At 30.9% G+C, this 20962-nt stretch overlaps 1 protein-coding gene and 1 pseudogene across 2 annotated transcripts; both read left to right on the top strand.

Annotated features, from left to right (window-relative positions):
- The first annotated feature begins 211 nt into the window (after nucleotides 1-211).
- LOC111287132 (chalcone synthase-like) lies at nucleotides 212-2962 on the top strand. The gene is made up of 2 exons (XM_022877388.2): nucleotides 212-499; nucleotides 1764-2962. Exons 1-2 carry the CDS (start codon nucleotides 322-324, stop codon nucleotides 2753-2755), a joined length of 1170 nt encoding a protein of 389 aa, XP_022733123.2. The 5' UTR covers nucleotides 212-321; the 3' UTR covers nucleotides 2756-2962.
- Nucleotides 2963-6911: 3949 nt separating this feature from the next.
- Nucleotides 6912-19899, top strand: LOC149519248 (uncharacterized; annotated as a pseudogene). The gene is made up of 2 exons (XR_016341634.1): nucleotides 6912-7142; nucleotides 7395-19899. The product of XR_016341634.1 is annotated as an uncharacterized LOC149519248 (transcript).
- Nucleotides 19900-20962: the final 1063 nt, after the last annotated feature.

Raw genomic sequence — 20962 nt, 5'->3', positions numbered from 1 at the left:
TTTTGGAAATCATGTTTCGTGTGGATGAATTGTTTGATTAGGCAGGGTCAAAAGTTGGAAGGAGAGATAGATGCACCAAACTCAAGTGTCACGTGGCAGCCAGCCTTAAGAAGTGGTTGAGGGCTTAAGGCTAATAGCATTGGCTCATGCACGTGATTCTCAGGTACCCGCCTCTTAATCTTATTTATAGCACCAAACGCTTTGCAAACTTAATTTGTAACACTTCCTTCTATCACTCATAGTAGCTAGTCCAATACCATCAGCAGCAGCACCACCAGTTCCGCCATCGGCTGCTGGGTTGTTTTCTTTGAAGAGAAAAAAATGGTGACCGTCGAGGAAGTTCGTAAGGCTCAACGTGCCGAAGGGCCAGCCACCGTGTTGGCGATCGGCACGTCAACTCCACCAAATTGTGTTGACCAGAGCACATACCCTGATTACTATTTCCGTATCACAAATAGTGAGCACAAAACTGAGCTGAAAGAGAAATTCAAGCGCATGTGTAAGTTTCTTTTCTTTTTTTCTTTCAGTTCTAGAAATTTAGCTAATATTATATTGAAATTTAAGGTGATTTGGTTTTTCACGCGTGATTTTAGCATGAAAATAGAAATGGAGATGAGGGATGCGCATGGTTCATATCATTCTCATTTTAATGAGAAGTTGGAATCTCTTTAGATTAACTTGATAATTAAAGAATGATAATACGATATTTTGAGGAAAATCGAAGATTGTTTGGAAAAAGTTACCAGTAATAGATGAAGTCCGTGATTCGTCTGATTAATGCGGACTTTTACAGCTTTTTGCATCTTTCTTTTTGTTTATTGGTGCACGTGCTTTGAAAGACATGAAAACGTGCATAAAACAAATTTATAAAAATGGAGAAAATAAAATACTACACCTTTTTTTAATCAATCAATATTAGTATGTAAATTTCATTTTTTTTTTCAAATTAAGGGAAAAAATACTACAGGATGAAAAACTTTGTTGGTTGACGATGGAAAGCAAAATCAAAGTAGTAATAGTAGCAGTAGAAATTAGAAACCCATGTTGGTTTCCCTTGGGAAACTTTTGTGTGTCGGACAAAAAATAACGAATGTGGGGCTGTGCTTTTATGAGAAAGTGACAGAAATTAAAATATTTTATCTGAATTATTATAATTTGCCTCTATCAATTGGTGATTGAGCTTTCTATTGCACTGCTGTCAGCTTTGGAATAAAGAATCTATTTTTATATAAAACAATCTATTTATTGGTAATTTATTGCAAACGGATTTATAAGTAAAGTTGGCACAAGATTATGTATACATATTTCATAAATATAAATTGTACACATTTTTTTAAAATTAAAACTTAGAAACTTTCCATTCAATCATGATAGATCCATATATTTTTTATTAAAAACGTTTTTTAACTCGAAAGTTGAATTTACCAAATAAAATGGAAAATGCAAAAGCTTTTTTCTTTTCAGTCCAATAAAAATAACTAGACCCACAAAAATGGGACTATGCTTGCAACTACAGCGGTCACCGATAAAAAGCGTGAGTGGAGGATATTGCATTGCATTAATAAAAAAAAAAACTCCAAGTGTAATAAGTAGTAAAAGATTGCGTTATGACCCAGAAAAAAGATAAAAAATGAATTGTATCCAAAATGGGGAACCATTGACCAGCCATGTTTATTGGATTCTCTTCTATTGTCAGAAAAATGAAGTTGGAAAAAGTTGTTGGTATGACAAGAAAACTAATCTTCTTCTTCTTCCTTTTTCAGGTGAAAAATCCATGATCAAGAAGCGATACATGTACCTGACAGAAGAGATTCTGAAAGAAAACCCCAATGTATGTGCATACATGGCACCTTCACTTGATGCCAGGCAGGACATGGTGGTGGTTGAGGTTCCAAAACTAGGCAAAGAAGCAGCCACCAGGGCCATTAAGGAATGGGGACAGCCCAAGTCCAAGATCACCCACCTTGTCTTTTGCACCACCAGTGGTGTGGACATGCCTGGGGCTGACTACCAGCTCACCAAGCTTTTAGGCCTCCGCCAATCGGTTAAGCGACTTATGATGTACCAACAAGGTTGCTTCGCCGGTGGCACAGTACTCCGGGTGGCCAAGGACTTGGCTGAGAACAACAAAGGAGCCCGCGTCCTCGTTGTTTGCTCCGAAATTACTGCCGTTACCTTCCGCGGGCCTAGTGACACTCACCTCGACAGTCTCGTGGGGCAAGCATTGTTTGGTGATGGTGCTGCTGCTGTCATAATTGGTGCAGACCCAGTGCCCGAGATCGAGAAGCCATTGTTTGAACTAGTCTCAGCGGCCCAAACAATCTTGCCAGACAGTGATGGTGCAATTGATGGTCACCTTCGTGAAGTTGGGCTTACATTTCACCTCCTCAAGGATGTTCCGGGGCTTATTTCGAAGAACGTTGAAAAGAGCCTAGTTGAGGCATTCCAGCCTTTGGGCATCTCTGACTGGAACTCCCTTTTCTGGATTGCACACCCTGGTGGGCCAGCAATATTGGACCAGGTAGAAGCCAAGCTAGCCCTCAAGCCGGAAAAGCTACGAGCCACAAGGCACGTTCTTTCGGAGTACGGCAACATGTCAAGTGCTTGTGTCTTATTCATTTTGGATGAGATGAGGAGGAAATCGAAAGAAAATGGGCTTCAGACCACAGGAGAAGGGCTCGAGTGGGGAGTCCTGTTTGGCTTTGGACCTGGGCTCACAGTTGAGACCGTTGTGCTCCACAGTATCTCTGCCTAAAGAGATTCTCCTCTCTAAAATTGCCCTGCATTTTTATTTTATTTTTTTAGTTTATTTGGGTTTTTTTCATTTCCTTCGAATTTGTATGGTTATTGTCGGAGAGCCAAACTCTCTGATGCTGTGGGTTTGTTGTGGACTGGAAGCTTAACGGCGATAGAATTCATTTAGCAACTTTTATTGTGGCAATAATAAGTTCCCACTTCATCATTGTCTTGCCTATGTTATAAAAAACCATCTTTTTTTTTTTCACTTCATAATTTACATTACCACGGGGGAAAGAAAAATAGAAAAAAAATTTATAAAATAAGTTATAATCTGAAAATATGGGAAGAAATTAAAAATATTAAGATTTAAAATTTAAATTTATCAACTATTATCTTTTAAAATAATTATATAATTTAATTAAATGAAACTCGAATTTATAAAAAAAAATAATTATTTAATGCATAATACAAACAAAAATTAGGTTATAAAAATCACTCAAGAGTATATGACTTCAGTTTGTGATTTTCTCCATTCCAAGTCCCCTTTCTCTCAATCTTGAAACAAACTATTTTCATGATTTATAGGAAGGAGTAGAGTGGGGGAGCCGTTCTAAGTGGAATAGGAATTTAGAAGAGATAGTAATATTAATAAAGGACCCACTCACCAAATGTAGGACTAGGAGTCTAGGATCCCTACCCAATCACTAATATACTTATAGGGATTTATATTTTATACGTTATTAATATATAAATTTTATATATTATTAATTAATTGGATTATGATATTTTATTAATGAAATAAATTAAATAATATTATTTTATTAATAAATAAATTTTTTTAAAAAAATTAATTTTTTATATATTTATTTTAAAAATTAATATTCACTCTTTAATGAGATGATATAATATGATTAATTGATCATGTATAAAATTTATATATAAATAATATATAAAATATAAACTCATTTTTATAGATAATAATATAAGTACGAAAATCATTATGAGTAGCTTAACTAACGAGTAAAGAAGAACTAACAAAAAAATTGTGAACATTAAAATAGTAATTAAAATTTAAGTACCATACCTAATAATTTTTAAGAATTTGGTGTAACCAACTCCTTACTATAAAGATAGTGGTGCATGCCTCGTTTGGAAGAAAAGAAAATGTTATCTCTTTAATGATGGAGACATGCTCTGGAAAATTAAATGGATGATAAATAATTTTAGTTAATGGATATCGAAAATGATTGAATTTTTTAGGGTTCTATCAATGAAATGATACTTACGACGTAATATAAATCTTTCTCATCACGCATTGAAAATATCTTAAAGCATTCAATTAAGAAAAATAGTTCCAAATTGGCTTATATTTTGAGTTCATTGGGTGTTAATATTTCGTATTCCAGATTTTTTACTTTACATTTTAAATTCAATTAGTTGATATCCCCTTCCAATCTTTATGAAAGATATGACAAATTTATTAAATTTTTTTTACGGGTTTAGTAATTACCGTAAGGAATTTACAGTAAACATAACTTTTTTACCTTGAAGCATGCTAAAAAAGATGGCAACTAAAGGCCTCTTTATTCATGAAACTAGCATCTTAAAGGGAAAATGTTTATAATCTGTTCCTAAGATTCTACTGCTTCAATTGAAATTTAAAAGAGTCACAGTAAGCATTCCATGAAACAAAAAATTTCCTTACTCCTCTCCTTTGTATGACTTTTTTTTTTTCATAAAACTCTAGTGGTGACAAATTCTAGTTTGGTTTCATTGAAAAAAAAAGCCATTCTAGTTTGCCGAACTAATTAAAGAAAATGTTGTGAGTATATACATCTTTTTTATTGATCTAGATAAATAGAAAAATTTTCCCATTGTAATCTGTTTGGAAAATTGCAATGCCAAGAAGCATTGATTTCTATTTGTCTTCTTTACCATGACTAAATCAAACAAAATTCATATTTCTCATATATAATTAAAGAAATTTAATTCAATTGATTCATATAATTATTTTTAAAAAATAATATCAAATAAATATAAATTTTAAATATCAACACTTAAGATTTTTTTATTTTTAAATTATAATATCTTTTATAAAAAAATATAAATTTATTTGCTACATATTGTCGGAATAGTTTGGTTACTAAAATGGTTTAAAAAGGTTTAACAAAAAAAAAATATTTAAGATAAAAGTGTAATCGATCGAATTTAAGTCGATATAATATTAAATTTGAGTTTAAGTTTGATTCGAAATTCGAGATTTAAAACTCGACTTGAACTCGATTAAATTTTATTTTTTTAGCTTGAACTCGACTTGAAATAAAAATTGAGTTACTGAAATTTGTTTGATTTAACTTGATTAATATATAAAAATAAACTCCATTCTTATATTTGATAAAAGTTAATTATTTATACTCGAATTCGAGTTTAAGTTAGAGATATTTTATTAATTAAAATAATTAAAATTTATTAAAATATAAAAATTTGATTAAGCTGACGAGTTATTCGAATTTGATATAAAAATATTTGAACTCAACTTGATCAATAAATTGAATTACTCAAATTTAAATTTGATTTAATATTGAATTTAAATTTTATTTGAATTAAACTTGAATAACTCGTAAATATTAATGTATAATTTACAAGTGAAACAAAATCATTGAAATTAATCAACCGGTTGCCTGCAACAAGAGTCGGATAAAAATGAGGAATCGATTGCTCCAGTAGTGGCCATCATACTTTGCTATTTTCTATAGTGGTGTAAATATGTCATAGCTATGATTTTTCATGCCAAAAAAGTGTCTATTTTATTAGCATTTTGCCATCATCATCGTCATCGTATTTGGCAATTGAGTACAAATTCTAAAATGGTTGCAAATCTGTCTTTAGTTTTTAATTTAGCAATTAAAAAAGTTTGAGAAAATATGTAAAATAAAAATTTGAATCTCATTATTTTCATTCTTACCTTTTATAAAGTAAATTAAAAAAATTTATCTTGCAATTTTCTTTTGATGAAAAAATAAAAAGGAGGAAGATAAAAATTTCAATATAATGCTTTAAATCAAATTAAGCACAAGGAGGGCAACATATAACGCATTGATGTCCTAAAGTGGCAGTAATCCAAAGTCATTTCGAGCATTAGTGGGATAAAAATAAATTTGATAATTTAAAATACGATGTAAATATAAAATATAAAAATAATATCACTTATAATTACAATAATAATTATATATATTTAATAAAAAAATTTATATTTTATATTTTTATAGTAATATAAATTATAATATATAATTTTGATATAAAATATAATAAAAATACATAAATTTTAATATTTTATATAATATAAATATATAAATTATCAAATATAAATAGAAGCGAGATTAATCACCTTATAAAATTGAGTTATTATAATCCATTTGGATAAAATGTTGTTTTAGAGCATAAGTGCAATAAGATCAATATCTTCTTAAATAAATGTATGATCGAAGTTTTTTTGTTTAATTTGTTTAAATTTATTTTTTTCTCCACCAATCTTATGAATTCTTTTTAAGGATAAAGAAAAATAAACTCTCCCTTATTAAGTGTATTAATATTTGTGGATATCAAATTACATTTTATTTTGTCAATTCTATTTAATACATTTAAAGGCATTTTGCTTGCAAATCTTTTATTTATAATAATATAATTATTCAATCATAATAATAAAATATATAAAAGACTCATTAATTATAATATGAATTTTATGCCAAATTTTACATCATTTTAAATTATAATTAATTAATTATGATATAATAATTATAAATGATATATTTTTAATAAATTTTAAAATTGTTTCTTTGAAAACAATACATCCAAACGGACCCTATATTGATGGGTGCGGTTAAAAACTCTGATAATAAGACAACATGCTCTGCAGGACAACGAGGCTGCTAACTACTATTTGAAAGCAGTAGCTGCCAGTGGGCTAATCAATTTCAAAACATTCATAACTTCTCCTAATTTGGCAGTTTCTGAATTAATTAACCGTTTGCCATAAAATATTTAGCAAATAAATATTTTTCACTAACCAATCATTTAATTATCACTATTATTTAAAAAATAAAAAAGGAAATAAGAAAGCAAGTTGCCCTTTTTTCCTGGCTCATATGCCAGCCCCTGCCACATTGGACGACCCGCTCTCTTTCTGTGACTCTCCTTATCTTTTGAGAAAAAGGTTAAAAATTAAATAAAACAAAACCAAATAATCATTAAAAAGAAAAACAAAAATTGAAAAATTTCTTTTCTCTTTCCTATTTCTCCCTCCTACCCCAAACTACAAAACCCACGTTCACAAAAATCCCATTTTCAAAATTTCACATTTTTAAAATCCTTCTTCAACTTTGTACAAAAAGGAGTAACTGTTGGTACTTTTCCTTTCGGTTTTTGGTTTTTTTTTTTTTTATAAATACTTCTCTTTTTATTTTTTTTTGGTTGGGTTTTCTTCAAAGCTGGGATTTCGTTTAGTTTTTTGTATAGCTATTCTTTTCTTTGATTCTTTGCCCATCATTTTTTTTCTTCACTTATTCACCAGATTCCCCACCTGGGTTTTTTTTTTTTAAAGTTATTATTATTATTATTATTATTTTGTTTCACACAATCACATGCATGTTCTTCAGTTTGTCTAATCTGGATTGGATCACAAGGTTCGTTTTTTTCTTTTCTTTCCTTTTCTACTTTGAAGAAGAGTTGGAGAGAAAGAGAAAGGGAGGGGTCTTTGGTGGGGTTAACTGCTTGAAAAATCTCTTCTTTCTTTTTTGGGAGCAATCTTTGGTTGCTTAGAAGAAAAGAAGAAAGAAAGAAGGTGAGATTTTTTTTCTTTCTTCCTTTTTTGGATCTCTATTGGGTCCACCAAAAGAAGATTCTTCTTCTTTTTTTCCTTCTTGGTTCTGTTCTGATAGTTACAATAGCTGTCTACTATTGTATTTCCATGAGGATAGAATTTGAATTGGGTTTGATTGGTTTTTGGCCAAAATTGCAATGTAATGCTCATTCTTGTGAAAAATTATGAATTTTTTTCCCTTTGCTTGAATTCGTTGGGTTGTAGGGGGGTATTGTCTATTTCTGCTGTGCTTGCATTATTGAAGGCTTTTGTGTTGAAATTGAGTTTTTTTAGTGTTGAATGATTGAAATTGGCTTTCAATAGGAAAAGCTAGTCTTGGGGTTGATAGCATATTTTGACTTCTGACGCATGGCGGGTATGGATGTTTCAAAGTATGCACATAGCGGAGTGCACAAGGCTGTTGCCATGAGGGATTGTGCCAGTCTCAGGAGGATACTCGCATCTCTCCCACGTCTTGGTAACCCGGCTGTGATTCGAACAGAAGCTGCGTCATTAGCTGAAGAAGAGAAGGCTGATGGGATCTCTGCTGTGATTGATAGGCGGGATGTTCCTAACAGGGATACCCCTCTTCACTTGGCTGTTAAACTTGGTGATGAAACTGCAACCGAAATGCTTATGGTTGCCGGTGCTGATTGGAGCTTGCAAAATGAACAGGGATGGAGTGCACTCCAAGAAGCAATTTGTAATAGAGATGAAGCTATTTCTATGATTATTGTTCGACATTACCAGCCATTGGCATGGGCAAAATGGTGTAGACGGTTGCCTCGCTTGGTAGGAACTATGCGAAGGATGAGAGACTTTTACATGGAAATCACATTCCATTTTGAGAGTTCTGTGATACCTTTCATTTCCAGAATTGCTCCTTCAGATACATACATAATTTGGAAGAGGGGTGCAAATCTGAGAACTGATATGACTTTGGCTGGATTTGATGGATTCAGAATTCAGCGTTCAGATCAGAGAATTCTTTTCCTTGGTGATGGCTCCGAGGATGGGAAGGTTCCTCCTGGATCACTTTGTATGATTTCACACAAGGATAAAGAGGTGATAAATGCTTTGGATGGTGCTGGTTCTCAAGCAACTGAGGAAGAGGTTCGACAAGAAGTGGTTGCAATGTCTCAGACGAATATATTCAGGCCTGGGATAGATGTGACACAGGCAGTTCTTTTGCCACAATTGACATGGAGGCGACAAGAGAAAACAGAAATGGTTGGTGCCTGGAAGGCTAAGGTGTATGATATGCACAATGTTGTTGTTAGCATCAGATCTAGGAGGGTGCCCGGGGCCATGACAGATGATGAGTTCTTTGCAACTTCCAATGAAAATGAAACAGAGAGTGAAGATCTTGATGAGATCTTGACAGAAGATGAAAGGAAACAACTTGAAGTCGCTCTTAAGTTGGATTCTTCAGAAATATCCAATGAGAATGGTGATGGCATTATCGGGCATTGCCATATTTGTTATGAGTCTAGGGAAATTTCTATTGCTGAGTCCAATGGTTATAAAAACGGGGAGACTAAGCAGGAAAAGAAAGGATGGTTTGGTGGATGGAGGAAATGGGAGTCGAAGCATGAAGTGCAGAGGAAGATTGTGCCACCAAGAAGTTCTCTCTGTGTAGATGAAAAGGTGAGTGACTTACTAGGAGACTCTCCATCTGGTAGTCAGATCAAACCTGGTAGACATTCTGCGGAGATTGTGGTAAGGGATGATCATCGGAGGATAAGAGATTCAAGAACATCTACTTTCAAGAACATCTACTTCCATGAGTTCAGAGAGTGGTAATCCACGCAAGGATAGTGGCCGTCAAAACGAGTATAAGAAAGGATTGAGGCCTGTTCTTTGGCTTTCTCCAAACTTCCCACTGCAAACTGACGAACTCCTGCCATTGCTAGACATTCTTGCAAACAAGGTTAAGGCAATTCGTCGGTTAAGAGAATTGCTCACTACAAAGCTTCCAGCAGGAACCTTCCCAGTCAAGGTATGTTGCTCTTTCACTGTCCGATTGGATCTTGTTATGGTTGCTATTCCTTTTTACAGTTCTTTGAGTGAAACTCTGTGCCTTTTGCTTTAACATTATTTATCTTTATTGGTCAGATTTATGTTGATTCCCATACTGCATATGTTATAATGACCATATTTTTTTTTTCTGCCTTTTCTTATGGTGGTTTGGTCTTGCCATTTGTCAATTGCGGGAATATATTTCCATCTAGAGAGATGTGTGTTTGGGAAGTATGGGTTTTTGAAATCTTAGAGTGATCACCTGTACAAGTAAATGATTTTTGCTTGGTATTTTGAGGCTTGCTTATCCAAAATTTGCGATCTTCTAGATTGGAGCTTTTAGTGAATTATCAGGAAAAATAGATGCTTTTCTAAATCAAGATGTTGGAATCCATTTGATCTTATAGAAGCCACATTGGGCTTAACTTCTGTAGGGTTAAGTCTAGGATTTTGGTATCTGTGTCTAGAATAAGATCCAGTTTTTCACTTCCATTTATTGATGTGTAGAATTGCCTTCATTCTTTTAATTTTAATAGTGCCATTGCATCATACTCATTCCTTGGTTTTTGGGCTTTTTGCAAAAGATAAAAGATAAAAATATGGATGGTGGTAACGCGCACTGAATGCTAGTCATTGCTGTGGTTATCCAGCAATGATTGGGAAATCCAAGAAAATAATGTGTATGAAATTTCTCTATAAGTTTTATGTTTGGCTTGCACATTTGAGCTTTTATTCCTTATAATAGGGACATTATTATGTTTTAATCTTTTTTAATTATTTTTCAATTATCATTAAAAGTTTTGAAAGGAACAACGTATATAAAAATTTATATTGAAAATTTTCCTAGATACCCTCATACTTTGGTAGTATTTTAGAAATATTTTCTCCCATAGAGATTTCTTAAGAATCTCTACTCGGACTTCCTTAAAATCCATTTTCGGAACTTTCGTTTGCTTTTTCCTTTCTTAATTAATACACTAATTCTAATCTTTAGTTTTGATTAAAATTTGTAATAAAATTAGTTGATCACAATATTAATCATCATATATTATTCTCAATGTACAATAATATTAAAAAAATAGATAAGCGTATTTTTCGTATTAAATATTTTTCTAAATACTCTATTACTTTGGTAGTATTTTTAGAAAAATATTTTTAGCTAGAGACTTTAAAGAATCATTACTTGGAATTTTTTAATATCTTATTATCGGATAAAAAATTTCCTTTATCTTTACTTGTTTTATATTCTATGAACAAATGCCATGAAAACCTTGCATTTTCTTCATTTATAAGTACATTTTAATCAACAACTATGGACCCTCAAGAATAAACATAAAATATAAGATAACTTACTGTAAAAAACTGAATAAAATGACATGGAAACAGTCCCAAAATTGCATATTCACATGGAGTATGAAAGGAAAGTAGATGAAATACAAGTGATGTAAAGGGAAGGTCTTAAACTATCATAAAACCATAGTAAAATAACATGAAACTAAATTAAAATAACAAGCAAATAGTAACAAAAACAAGCTCAATAAATAACATAAACAAAGGTTGGCAAAAAATAAAATCAAGTAGAACCATAGTTAAATAGCAAAAAAAAGGGTCAAGAGTCAAGCTATTTTATTGCCCAATGATGAATAAGAGTCCTCAGCTATCAAAAGCTATCCTTTTCAACAAGAAACAAGCTCAAAGCAAAGTAATTTAAACTTGAAAAAATAGAAGAACCTAAGCTGACTGAAACAGGGAATTCCATGGATTAAGGTATAATGAACAAAGCTTAAACGAAGAACAATATGCAAGTGCTGGAAAATAACATAAAGCTGAAATTTAAAAGCAACAAAATGAAGAAGAAAACAGCTAAAATGGAGCCAAGAAACCAAAGCAAAGTTAACAAGAATGCTGCCTGCTATAGTGGTTTACAAAGAACCAAAAATGCAAGGATGAAGAAGGTTACCACAAGTTTCAGTTCTCCTTTGCTCGAGAGGTCCTTCATTTTTTTTGTTCTTTCTTCTCCTTTCCATAGTTTCCTTCCTTTTTTTTCCCAATTGGTAGCCGTTCTCCCTAGCTATTTCTCTCATTTTCTTTTTATTTTTTCTTCCTTCTCCTATTTGGCTTTCTTTCTTTCTAGTAGCTTTTTTCTCTTTTTTTTTTTTTTTTTTTACATGTTTTTAGCTCCCCTTTCGTCTAGCCTTTATTACAAGTTCCAGCACCTTTCTCTCTTATCCTATTCGGTAGACCCTTCCCAAAAAAAGATCTCAATCTTGGTCAATATGGACCCTTGGATGAGATTTCATCCAAAGGTCAAAGTTCTCTTTTTTCTTCTTTTCAAGGAATCACTTTTGGCCATTGGATCAAAATCAATAAAAGATCCAATGATTCACATTATTCACTGCAAAGGTTAAATTTTTATGTCCTTCAAACCCATCAAAATATTATTTTACCCTTAAGGCAAAGTTTTCAATATTTAGGCCATTTTTTTGAAAATCAATGTTCTGGTGCTCATTTTTGGGATTTTAAAACCCCAAAAATCATGAAATATTATGAAATTGAAATCTGAAAAATTTCATGAAAATTTGAGCTTGAGAAAATTAAATTATGAAAATATCCCTGTAGGGGTATTTTAGTAATCTCAAATTTCTCGGGATACTGCTATGATTTCAAATGCACTAAAAATCGTGAAATATTATAAAATTAAGATATAAAAAGTTTCATGAAAATTCGAGTTTAGGAAGGTTAAATTACAAAAATATGCTTATAGGGGTATTTTGGTAATTTCACATTTCTTGGGGTACTGCTGTGATTTCAAATACACTAAAAATCATAAAATATTATGAAATTAAGGTTTGGAAAGCTTTATGAAATTTCAAGCTTAGGAAGGCCAAATTACAAAAATACACTTATAGGGGTATATTGGTAATTTTGCACTTCTCGAGGTGTAATGAAAATTTTAGTGTTTTAAAAATCATTAAATTTAATTTTAAATCACATTGATTCCAATTAGGTTTTGAATTTTGAGGATTGATTCTAGTTTTATTCATTTTAATAAAGTTTTATGCAATTTTGATCAAAGTTGACTTTGGGGTTTACTCGTTTCATTTATCCACTTGAAAAGTTATCATCCATATAAATCCAATGCGAAAGAGCTTGACAGTAATTATATGGTCTCTTTTTTTTTTTTTGTTTATTAGGCCTAAATATTGATGCATTTTATGGTCTCTTTAAGGGATTTTTTTAAGGGCTTGGGTTAAAATGCTAAAATGTTTTGGACAAAATTTGGTGTCTACAATTGCCTTTCTTTGTATATTTATGAGAAAAAAAAATAATGTAAAGACATAGATAATAATTTTGTTCAGATGATGTTTTTGAGAGTTTTTTTTATTTTTGTTTGGGTTGTTTGTTTGTTTTTTTTTTTTTTTTTTTTTTGAATTAACAAACCTAACTATTTGTAAACAAATTTAAATGAAAACTTAGTAACGTTTAGAAATAAAACAAGAGATCATGCCCAGGGGTCTTACAAATCTCGAAATTAAAAAAGATTCAGCTCGGAAGATTTATGAATCTTGTCTTGAAGACTTACAAATCTCAAAAATCTTTGAATACTCCTCATAATAGAGGCGTTGAAACTTTGAAAATTTAAAATATTTTGCTCGGAGGTATTGGAAATTATATTTGGAGGTCTTTGAGATTATGCTCGGAGGCCTCATAAATCTTAAAAATCTTTGAATGCTCCTAGTAATAAAGGCGTTGAAACTTTAAAAATTTAAAATGTTTTGCCTAGAGCTTTGGAAATTATGTCTGGAGGTCTTTGATTGCTCCCCATAATAGAGGGGTTGAAACTTTAAAAATTTAAAATGCTTTGCCCAAAGGTCTTGGAAATTATGTGTGGAGGTCTTTGAATGTTCCTCGTAATAGAGGCATTGAAACTCTAAAAATTTAAAATGTTTTGCCTGGAGGTCTTTGAATGCTCCTTGTAATAGAGGTGTTGAAACTTTAAATATTTAAAATGCTTTGCTCGGAGGTCTTAGAAATTATGTCTGGAGGTCTTTGAATGCTCATCGTAATAGAAGCGTTGAAACTTTAAAAATTTAAAATGTTTTGTTCGGAGTTCTTGGAAATTATGCTCGGAGGTCTTTGAATGCTCCTTCTAATATAGACGTTGAAACTTTAAAATTTTAAAATGCTTTGCCTGGAGGCCTTGGAAATGTATCTTGGTGCTAGCTTAATTGGACTTAAGTCTTATCTTCTTTTTTCTCATTTTTTTAAGAATCCCTTTGCTTTTTGTAGGTAATTTTTCTTTCAACTTTTCAAGCTTTTTTGATATTTTAATCTCTTGTCAAACTATTTTTTTTCTTTTTCTCTTTTTACTCATGTTTTCATGATAGACTTCGTTATTCTCTTTTTTATTTTTCTTTTCCTTTTTTTTTATAATATTTACAAAGTTGATAAATGCAATCATGATACAAATGTCTATTCTCATCAAATGATGCTAATGGAAGTGTTGATGCGAATGCAAATGTCAATGCAAATGCAAGGATGTGAATGCTTGATGCAAATACATTTGACTTTTTCACGATGCAAATGATTATGTTCCTTTCATGTAAATGCCCCTACAAATACCTTTTTTTAGGATGTAGATGTCATGATACAAATGCAAATTTCTTTCTTATGGTGCAAATGCAAATGCAAGTGATGCAAATGCAAATGTCTTTCTTATGATGCAAATGCAAGTGATGCAAATTTAAATGTTTTTTTTATGATGTATATGTGAATGCAAATGTCTTTCTCATGATGCTCATGCAAGTGCGAATGCAAATGATGCAAATGTGAATGCCCTTGTTCTTTTTTTTTTATGCAAATGCAAGCGACGCAAATGCAAATGTCTTTTTTGTGACATAGAGCTAAATGCAAATGTCTTTTTCACGATGCACATGCAAGTGTGAATGCGAGTGATGCAAATGCGAATGTCTTTTTTTGTGATGTAGATGCAAGTAATGCAAATGTGAATGTCTATTTTTTTTGTTTTTGCATATGTGTAGATTAAATGTCTTTTGCAATTGATGCAAAATCAAAGAATTTTTTTTTGTTTCATTTATTTATTTTTTCAAAAAATCTTTGTTCAAAATTTCAAGGTTCACTCTTTATAAAAAATGATCTTAATATATTGTACAAAAATGCTCAACTAATCTCCAAACTTTTTCAAAGTAATCACAAAATTCTCCCATATAAAGTGTTTTTGTAATCAATGAGAAAAACTAAAACACATAATTTTTGAATCTCTTGTAAATTGATGATTATTATTTGGAATGCATATGGATGGCATGATTGGCAATTCAATTTTTTAATTGGTGGTCATATTTCAAAGAAGGCTTAAGGATTACTATTTGGAATATTTGTGGATGGGGTGATTGATAATTCAAAATTTTCACTAATGGACATATTTTAAGGAAGGCTTGACGAGGGTTGCAAGGATTTCTCTTGGGCACACAAAAGAGAGAATTTTTTTAAAACACTTTTCTTTTATTGAAAACATGATATTTCCACGTGCATCAAAACTAATCAATATTTTTCGAGAAAGATTTGGGAAGAAAAAAGGGTTGGTTTTTTTTTTCACACTTTGGTGAAATGCAAAGTCTTTGATCCTTTAAAAGGTTTTGCGTTGTGACTTTTTATTTTGGATAGAACCTTGGAATTTTAAAATTCTTTTAAGGTATCAAGAGTGGTTGTAGCTTTAAATTGCCTTTTTTGAATTTTCATCTTAGAGCTATATTTTCTAACAATGAAGAACTTTGTAAAATCTTGCCAAATAATATAGGTATAGACAAATCTTCAAGGACATAGTCTTTTAATTCAAGTGTCCATATTTGATCAAAATGAACTTTTTAAGGTATGCAATGTAGGCCAAGGTTTGGGGTTCTGAAAGAATGGATAAATAGGCTCAAAATATATTACTCAGGGTAATTAGGCCAAGGATCTTAGGAGCATTCTTTGGACGAAAAGCCATGTCTCTGTTTTTCTTTGCCTTTTCTTTTTTCTTCATTCTTTTTTTTTTTAAACATTATACTTCAACTTTAGCATTCTTCTTTCTTGAATTTTATCTCCCTTTTTACTTCATTCATTTACCCTGGACTTTCATTTCCGAAATGCATTTATTTCTTTCTTTGCTTCCCCCTTTTTTTTTTGAACATTGATTTCATCTTTAACAATCAACTTTTTGAATTCTATTTTCTGGAAGCTTTATTCACTTTTTGTCCCGGATCATCTCCGAGGTGTATTTCTTTCTTTCTTCACTTTTTTTCTCTTTTTTCTTTTTTGACTTCATCTTTAGCAATCAACTTTCTTGAATTTTTGGGATTCCAATTGAAACTACATTCACTTTTTGCTTCGGATTTTTGTCTTTGAGGTGCATGTTAGATGTTCTCAATATTAGACACTTTCCTTGAAGTTGGATTTTTGAAGATACCCTTGTTTTGCCCTTCAATGTAAAAAAATGATCCTTGGCCGGGTTCATTTTGGAAATAATAAATTCAATAGGCTCAAATGAGTAGCAAATGGATAATTTTTCTATGAGCGAAGGGTAGAAAAAGATGGTCATTCATCGTTTCAAATATGATCACTTAGAAAAGCAATGTATAGATAAAAAGCTTCTATTTGTTTTTGTTTTCATTTTTGTTTTTTTTTTTGTTGTTTTATTTATTTATTTTTGTTACAATCATTAATCATTTTTGCATAATTGATGCCCCATCTTATTTTCTTACTCGAGATTCTTATGACAGTGAAAATTAAGTCATATGGGATGTCCAAAATTTGAATGCACGGTTCACAAAAAGGCTCATTTTGGTTCCAAATTGTATGGCATTTTGGTAAAATGAGGGAAAAAGGTATTAAGGCACATAAATAACGAAAACTTTGCATTAGGGGTAAAATGATCTTTTCATAGGTTTGGAGGGCATAAAAATTTAACATTTGTAGTGAATAATGTGGACCATAGTATCTTTTATTGATTTTGATCCAATGGCCAAAGGTGATTTTTTGAAAAAAAGAAAGGAGAGAAACTTTGACCCTTTGATGAGATTTCATCCAAGGACTATATTGACTAAGATTGAGATCTTTTTTCGGGAGAGATCTGCCGAATGGGATAAGAGGGGTGCTGGAAGTTGCAAAAGAGGCTAGAAGAAAGGGGAGCAAAAAACACGTAAAAAAAAAGAGAAAGAGACTGGTAGAAAGAAGTAAAGTCGAATAGGAGAGGGAAGAAAAAAAAAGGAGAGAAATAGTTAGGGAGAAAGGCTGTTGATTGCTAAAGAAGAGGAAGGAGGCTGGTGGAGAGGAGAAGGAAGAACGAAAAAAGAAAGGGGGATCTCTTGAACAAAGGAGAATCGAAATTTGTGGTAGCTTTCTGCATGCCTACATTTTCGGTTCTTTGTAAACCGCTATAGTAGGCAGCATTCTTGCTGACTTTGCTTTGGTTTCTTGGTTCTAATTTAGCTGTTTTCATCTTCATTTTGTTGCTTTTAAATTTCAGTTTTATGTTATTTTCCAGCATTTGCATATTGTTCTTCATTTAAGCTTTGTTTATTATACCTTAATCCATGGAATTTCCTGTTTTGATCAGCTTAGGTTCTTCTATTTTTTCAAGTTTAAATTACTTTGCTTTGAGCTTGTTTCTTGTTGAGAAGGATGGCTTTTGATAGCTGGATGGACTCTTGTTTATCATTTTGAATCTTGAATGCTTGACCCTTTTCTTTGCTATTTAACTATGGTTCTACTTGATTTTATTTTTTGCCTACCCTTGTTTATGTTGTTTATTGAGCTTGTTTTGGTTACTATTTGCTTGTTATTTTAATTTAGTTTCATGTTATTTTACTATGGTTTCATGATAGTTTAGGACCTGCTCTTTACATCACTTGCATTTCATCTATTTTTCTTTCATCCTCCATATGAATGTGCGATTTTGGGGGATTGTTTCCATATCATTTTATTCAGTTTTTTGCAATAAGTTACCTTGCATTTTATGTTTGTTCTTTAGGATCTATAGTTGTTGATTAAAATGTACTTATGAATGAAGAAAAATACAAGGTCACATGCCTATTATTTAGTGTTTGTTCATGGAATATAAAAATAGTAAGGATAAAGGAAATTTTTTAGCGGATGATGAGATATTAAGGAATTCCGAGAAGTGATTCTTTAAAGTCTTTAGGTGAAAATATTTTTCTAAAAATACTATCAAAGTAATGGATTATTTAAAAAAATATTTAATATGAAAATTTCGTTTATCTATTTTTGTAAGATTATTGTACATTGAGAATAATATATGATGATTAATATTATGATCAACTAATTTTATTACAAATTTTAATCAAAACTAAATATTAGAATTAGACTATTAATTAAGTAAGAAAGGAAAAAGCGAACGAAAGTTTCAAAGATGGGATTTTAATGAAGTTCGAGTAAAGATTCTTAAAAAATCCTTAGGTGAGAACATTTTTCTAAAAAAACTACCAAAGAAAATTTTTTTTGTTCTTTTATAAATAGCGAAGGAATGAGTTTTTAGAAAATACTATTTGTTTTTATCATATTTTATGAAAATAAATATGAACCATCCAGGAAAGGATTTTTGAGAATTAAATTTTAAATACAAAAAATTAAGAGCATTTTTATCAATATTAAAAGATAATACATAATTAATTGGTACCGTTTTAAACGGGCATCGTGGGGGTGTTAATCTTTCCTCATGCATAATCGACTTCCACACTCAAATTATTTTTTTGCAGACCCAAAAATTATCTTTTTAATAAATTTTAATTAATTTTAAAATTTTTATTAAAATGATAAGTTTTAATAGGTGACCAATCACACTTAATCAAAAAGGATTGGTGGTGACTCCATTTCTTTTGTTTTCCAAATTCGTTTAGCGGTCCCTAAAACCGTTACGACATGGACTATGATATCTTAGTTTGTTCCTTTAGTCTGTTTTTATTGAAACAAAAGGGACACCTAGTTGGTGTGTTTTCCTCAAAACTTCTCTCTTAAGATTTTGATGGTCCTACATTAGTTTCCAGTGCCCATCATTATCCAACTAAAAGGTGCATGATCTGTGAAACCTTTGACTTTTTTGGCAACCTGTTTCAAGTTTGGTGTCCATTGATCTAAGTGTAGGAGGGACTTATCCATATAGGTTTCTCACTGCAGGCAATGAAATGGAAATCATATGTTCATGTGCATGGCGGTATTGCTTTCTGGTTTTCTCTTTTCATGCTTTGTTTACTCTCTTTGGTTTTTGGCTGGTTGAATTGGCATTTGCTGTAGGCTCAATTCTTGCAGTACTTTTTAACTCTGCTGTTACTTATTTCTTCTTGCATTAGAAGATCTTGATTTAAGTTTTTATTTTTTTTCTTTTCTCTTTTTGGTCATATACACTTTTCCAGGCATTTAAAGGCTGCAGTCACTTGTTTGTTGTTAATTCTAATCTTCAATATACTGACAATTCTGTCCAGAAAATTTTAATGTTTCTAGGCATATGCTTCTTGGGTCTAAAAGTATGTCTTTGATATTTTGGTTAATTTATTATTCTGCTCTGAAGCTACATCATGGATTCCACTAAACTATACCTATTTCCAGAATATGACAGTGTACATGTTTGAATGTCTTTTAGGTGTTTATTTGTCCATATTGAGTCTAATGGTGTACCAGATTAATGATGTACTTGGTTTCTAACATGATTGTGGCTTTTTGAGGTTCCTTTGACCTTTGCTCCTGTGCTCTTTCTGTTAATGAGTCAGAATCATTGATCCATAAAATTGCATTTCTGTTAATGAAGAAAAAGGAAATAAAAAAATAGATAATTGGGGCTGTGTTCTAAAAATTGTGGATATTCCCTTCTATCATGGGAAAATTTGGTATATCTTTGTGGGGATTTAAAAAAGGGTGAAGAAAGACATGATTCTTACAGCATTTGGTTGGCATTTGGTGGGATGTTACACTCTTTGCATTACTGATTTATATCTTTACGTGTGACTAACTTTTGACAACAGTTACTGACAGAATTGGCAAAGTTTTATTTCTGGCAGCAGAATCATTTTTTTACTGCTCCCTTAGTTTTATTATTTTTGTAACCATTTAGATAATTTTTTTTGTTTCATACAATGAGGTCGCAATCTGAAGATACGGAAAATGGTTTCAGATACTTATATTTGAATTGTAAACATGTTGGATGTCATTTTTCAAAATTGTTGCACGAATTAATTGAGTTAAAATTTGAAGTTTTAGATAATTTATTTTAAGAGGCCGTTAAGTAAGTTTTCTCAATTTGTAGTGTCTTTATCTCAGTTTTTTCCCTGTTTGATTTATCTCCTTCATCTGTATTTGTTTCCATCTTTTGGGATACAATGGACTGCAAAATCACCCCAAAGAATACTTGAATGTGTTCTATTGTAAAGCAACTTTGTCCTAAGTCTTGATGATGGGATGATTCGTGATTGAATATGGCAATAGTTTCATGTTACGCTTTTGGCGAAAATTGTAATATTTGTGAAGGGAGTTAATTGATTCATTTCATGCTTGTGCACAGCTCCTTTCTTTAAGATATTGGGGATTCAAGATTCAAACAGTAATTTGAGGCAATGGTCAAAGTTGAGAGATGAACGGGTGCCCTAATAAGAATTTTTGTTCGGGATTTGATTAATGAAATTAAGAGACAATATTTTATGAGCACATCAAAGTTAATGGTTTTTTTACAAAAAAAAATTGGAATTTGAAGATAACAAAATAGATTGTAGGTATTAGAGTTTAAATTTTAAATTTATTAAATATTATTTTTAAAAAATAATTATATAAATTAATTGAATTAAAAATTTCATTTTATTTTCGACTGAATTATTGTTTGTTGCTAATGTTGAGATTAAAATACAATTAGAAGTAGATTTAACAATTTTAGATATGATACGAAGATATTACACAAAAATAATATAAAAAAAATTGTATGTGTTTCAAAAAAAATATTTTGTATTTATTTGTATTAATACGAATTTCGATATGATATAATTCATATAATATATATATTGATTCGGTTAAACACATAATACGATATAAATAATATATTTAATTTAATTTTATCATACAAGCATATTTTTAATAAGTTTAATACATTTAACACATTTTTTATATTTATTTTAATTTAATATAAACATATAAATATTACTTTAATTTTTAATCTTTTAATTATGATACTTAATTAGATTTAATTTCATATAAAAATTATTTTAAACATTTTAATTATGATACTTATTTAATAATTATTATAAAATTATTTTTTATGTTAATAATACAAATATAATATAAATATTA

Source organism: Durio zibethinus, chromosome 4 (assembly GCF_047325235.1).
Source record: "Durio zibethinus cultivar Kanyao isolate XHJ-2024 chromosome 4, ASM4732523v1, whole genome shotgun sequence".
In the NCBI taxonomy this organism is placed as follows: Eukaryota; Viridiplantae; Streptophyta; class Magnoliopsida; order Malvales; family Malvaceae; genus Durio; species Durio zibethinus.
The sequence above is the reverse complement of the archived record's forward strand: the minus strand, read 5'-3'. Positions and strand labels throughout refer to the sequence as shown.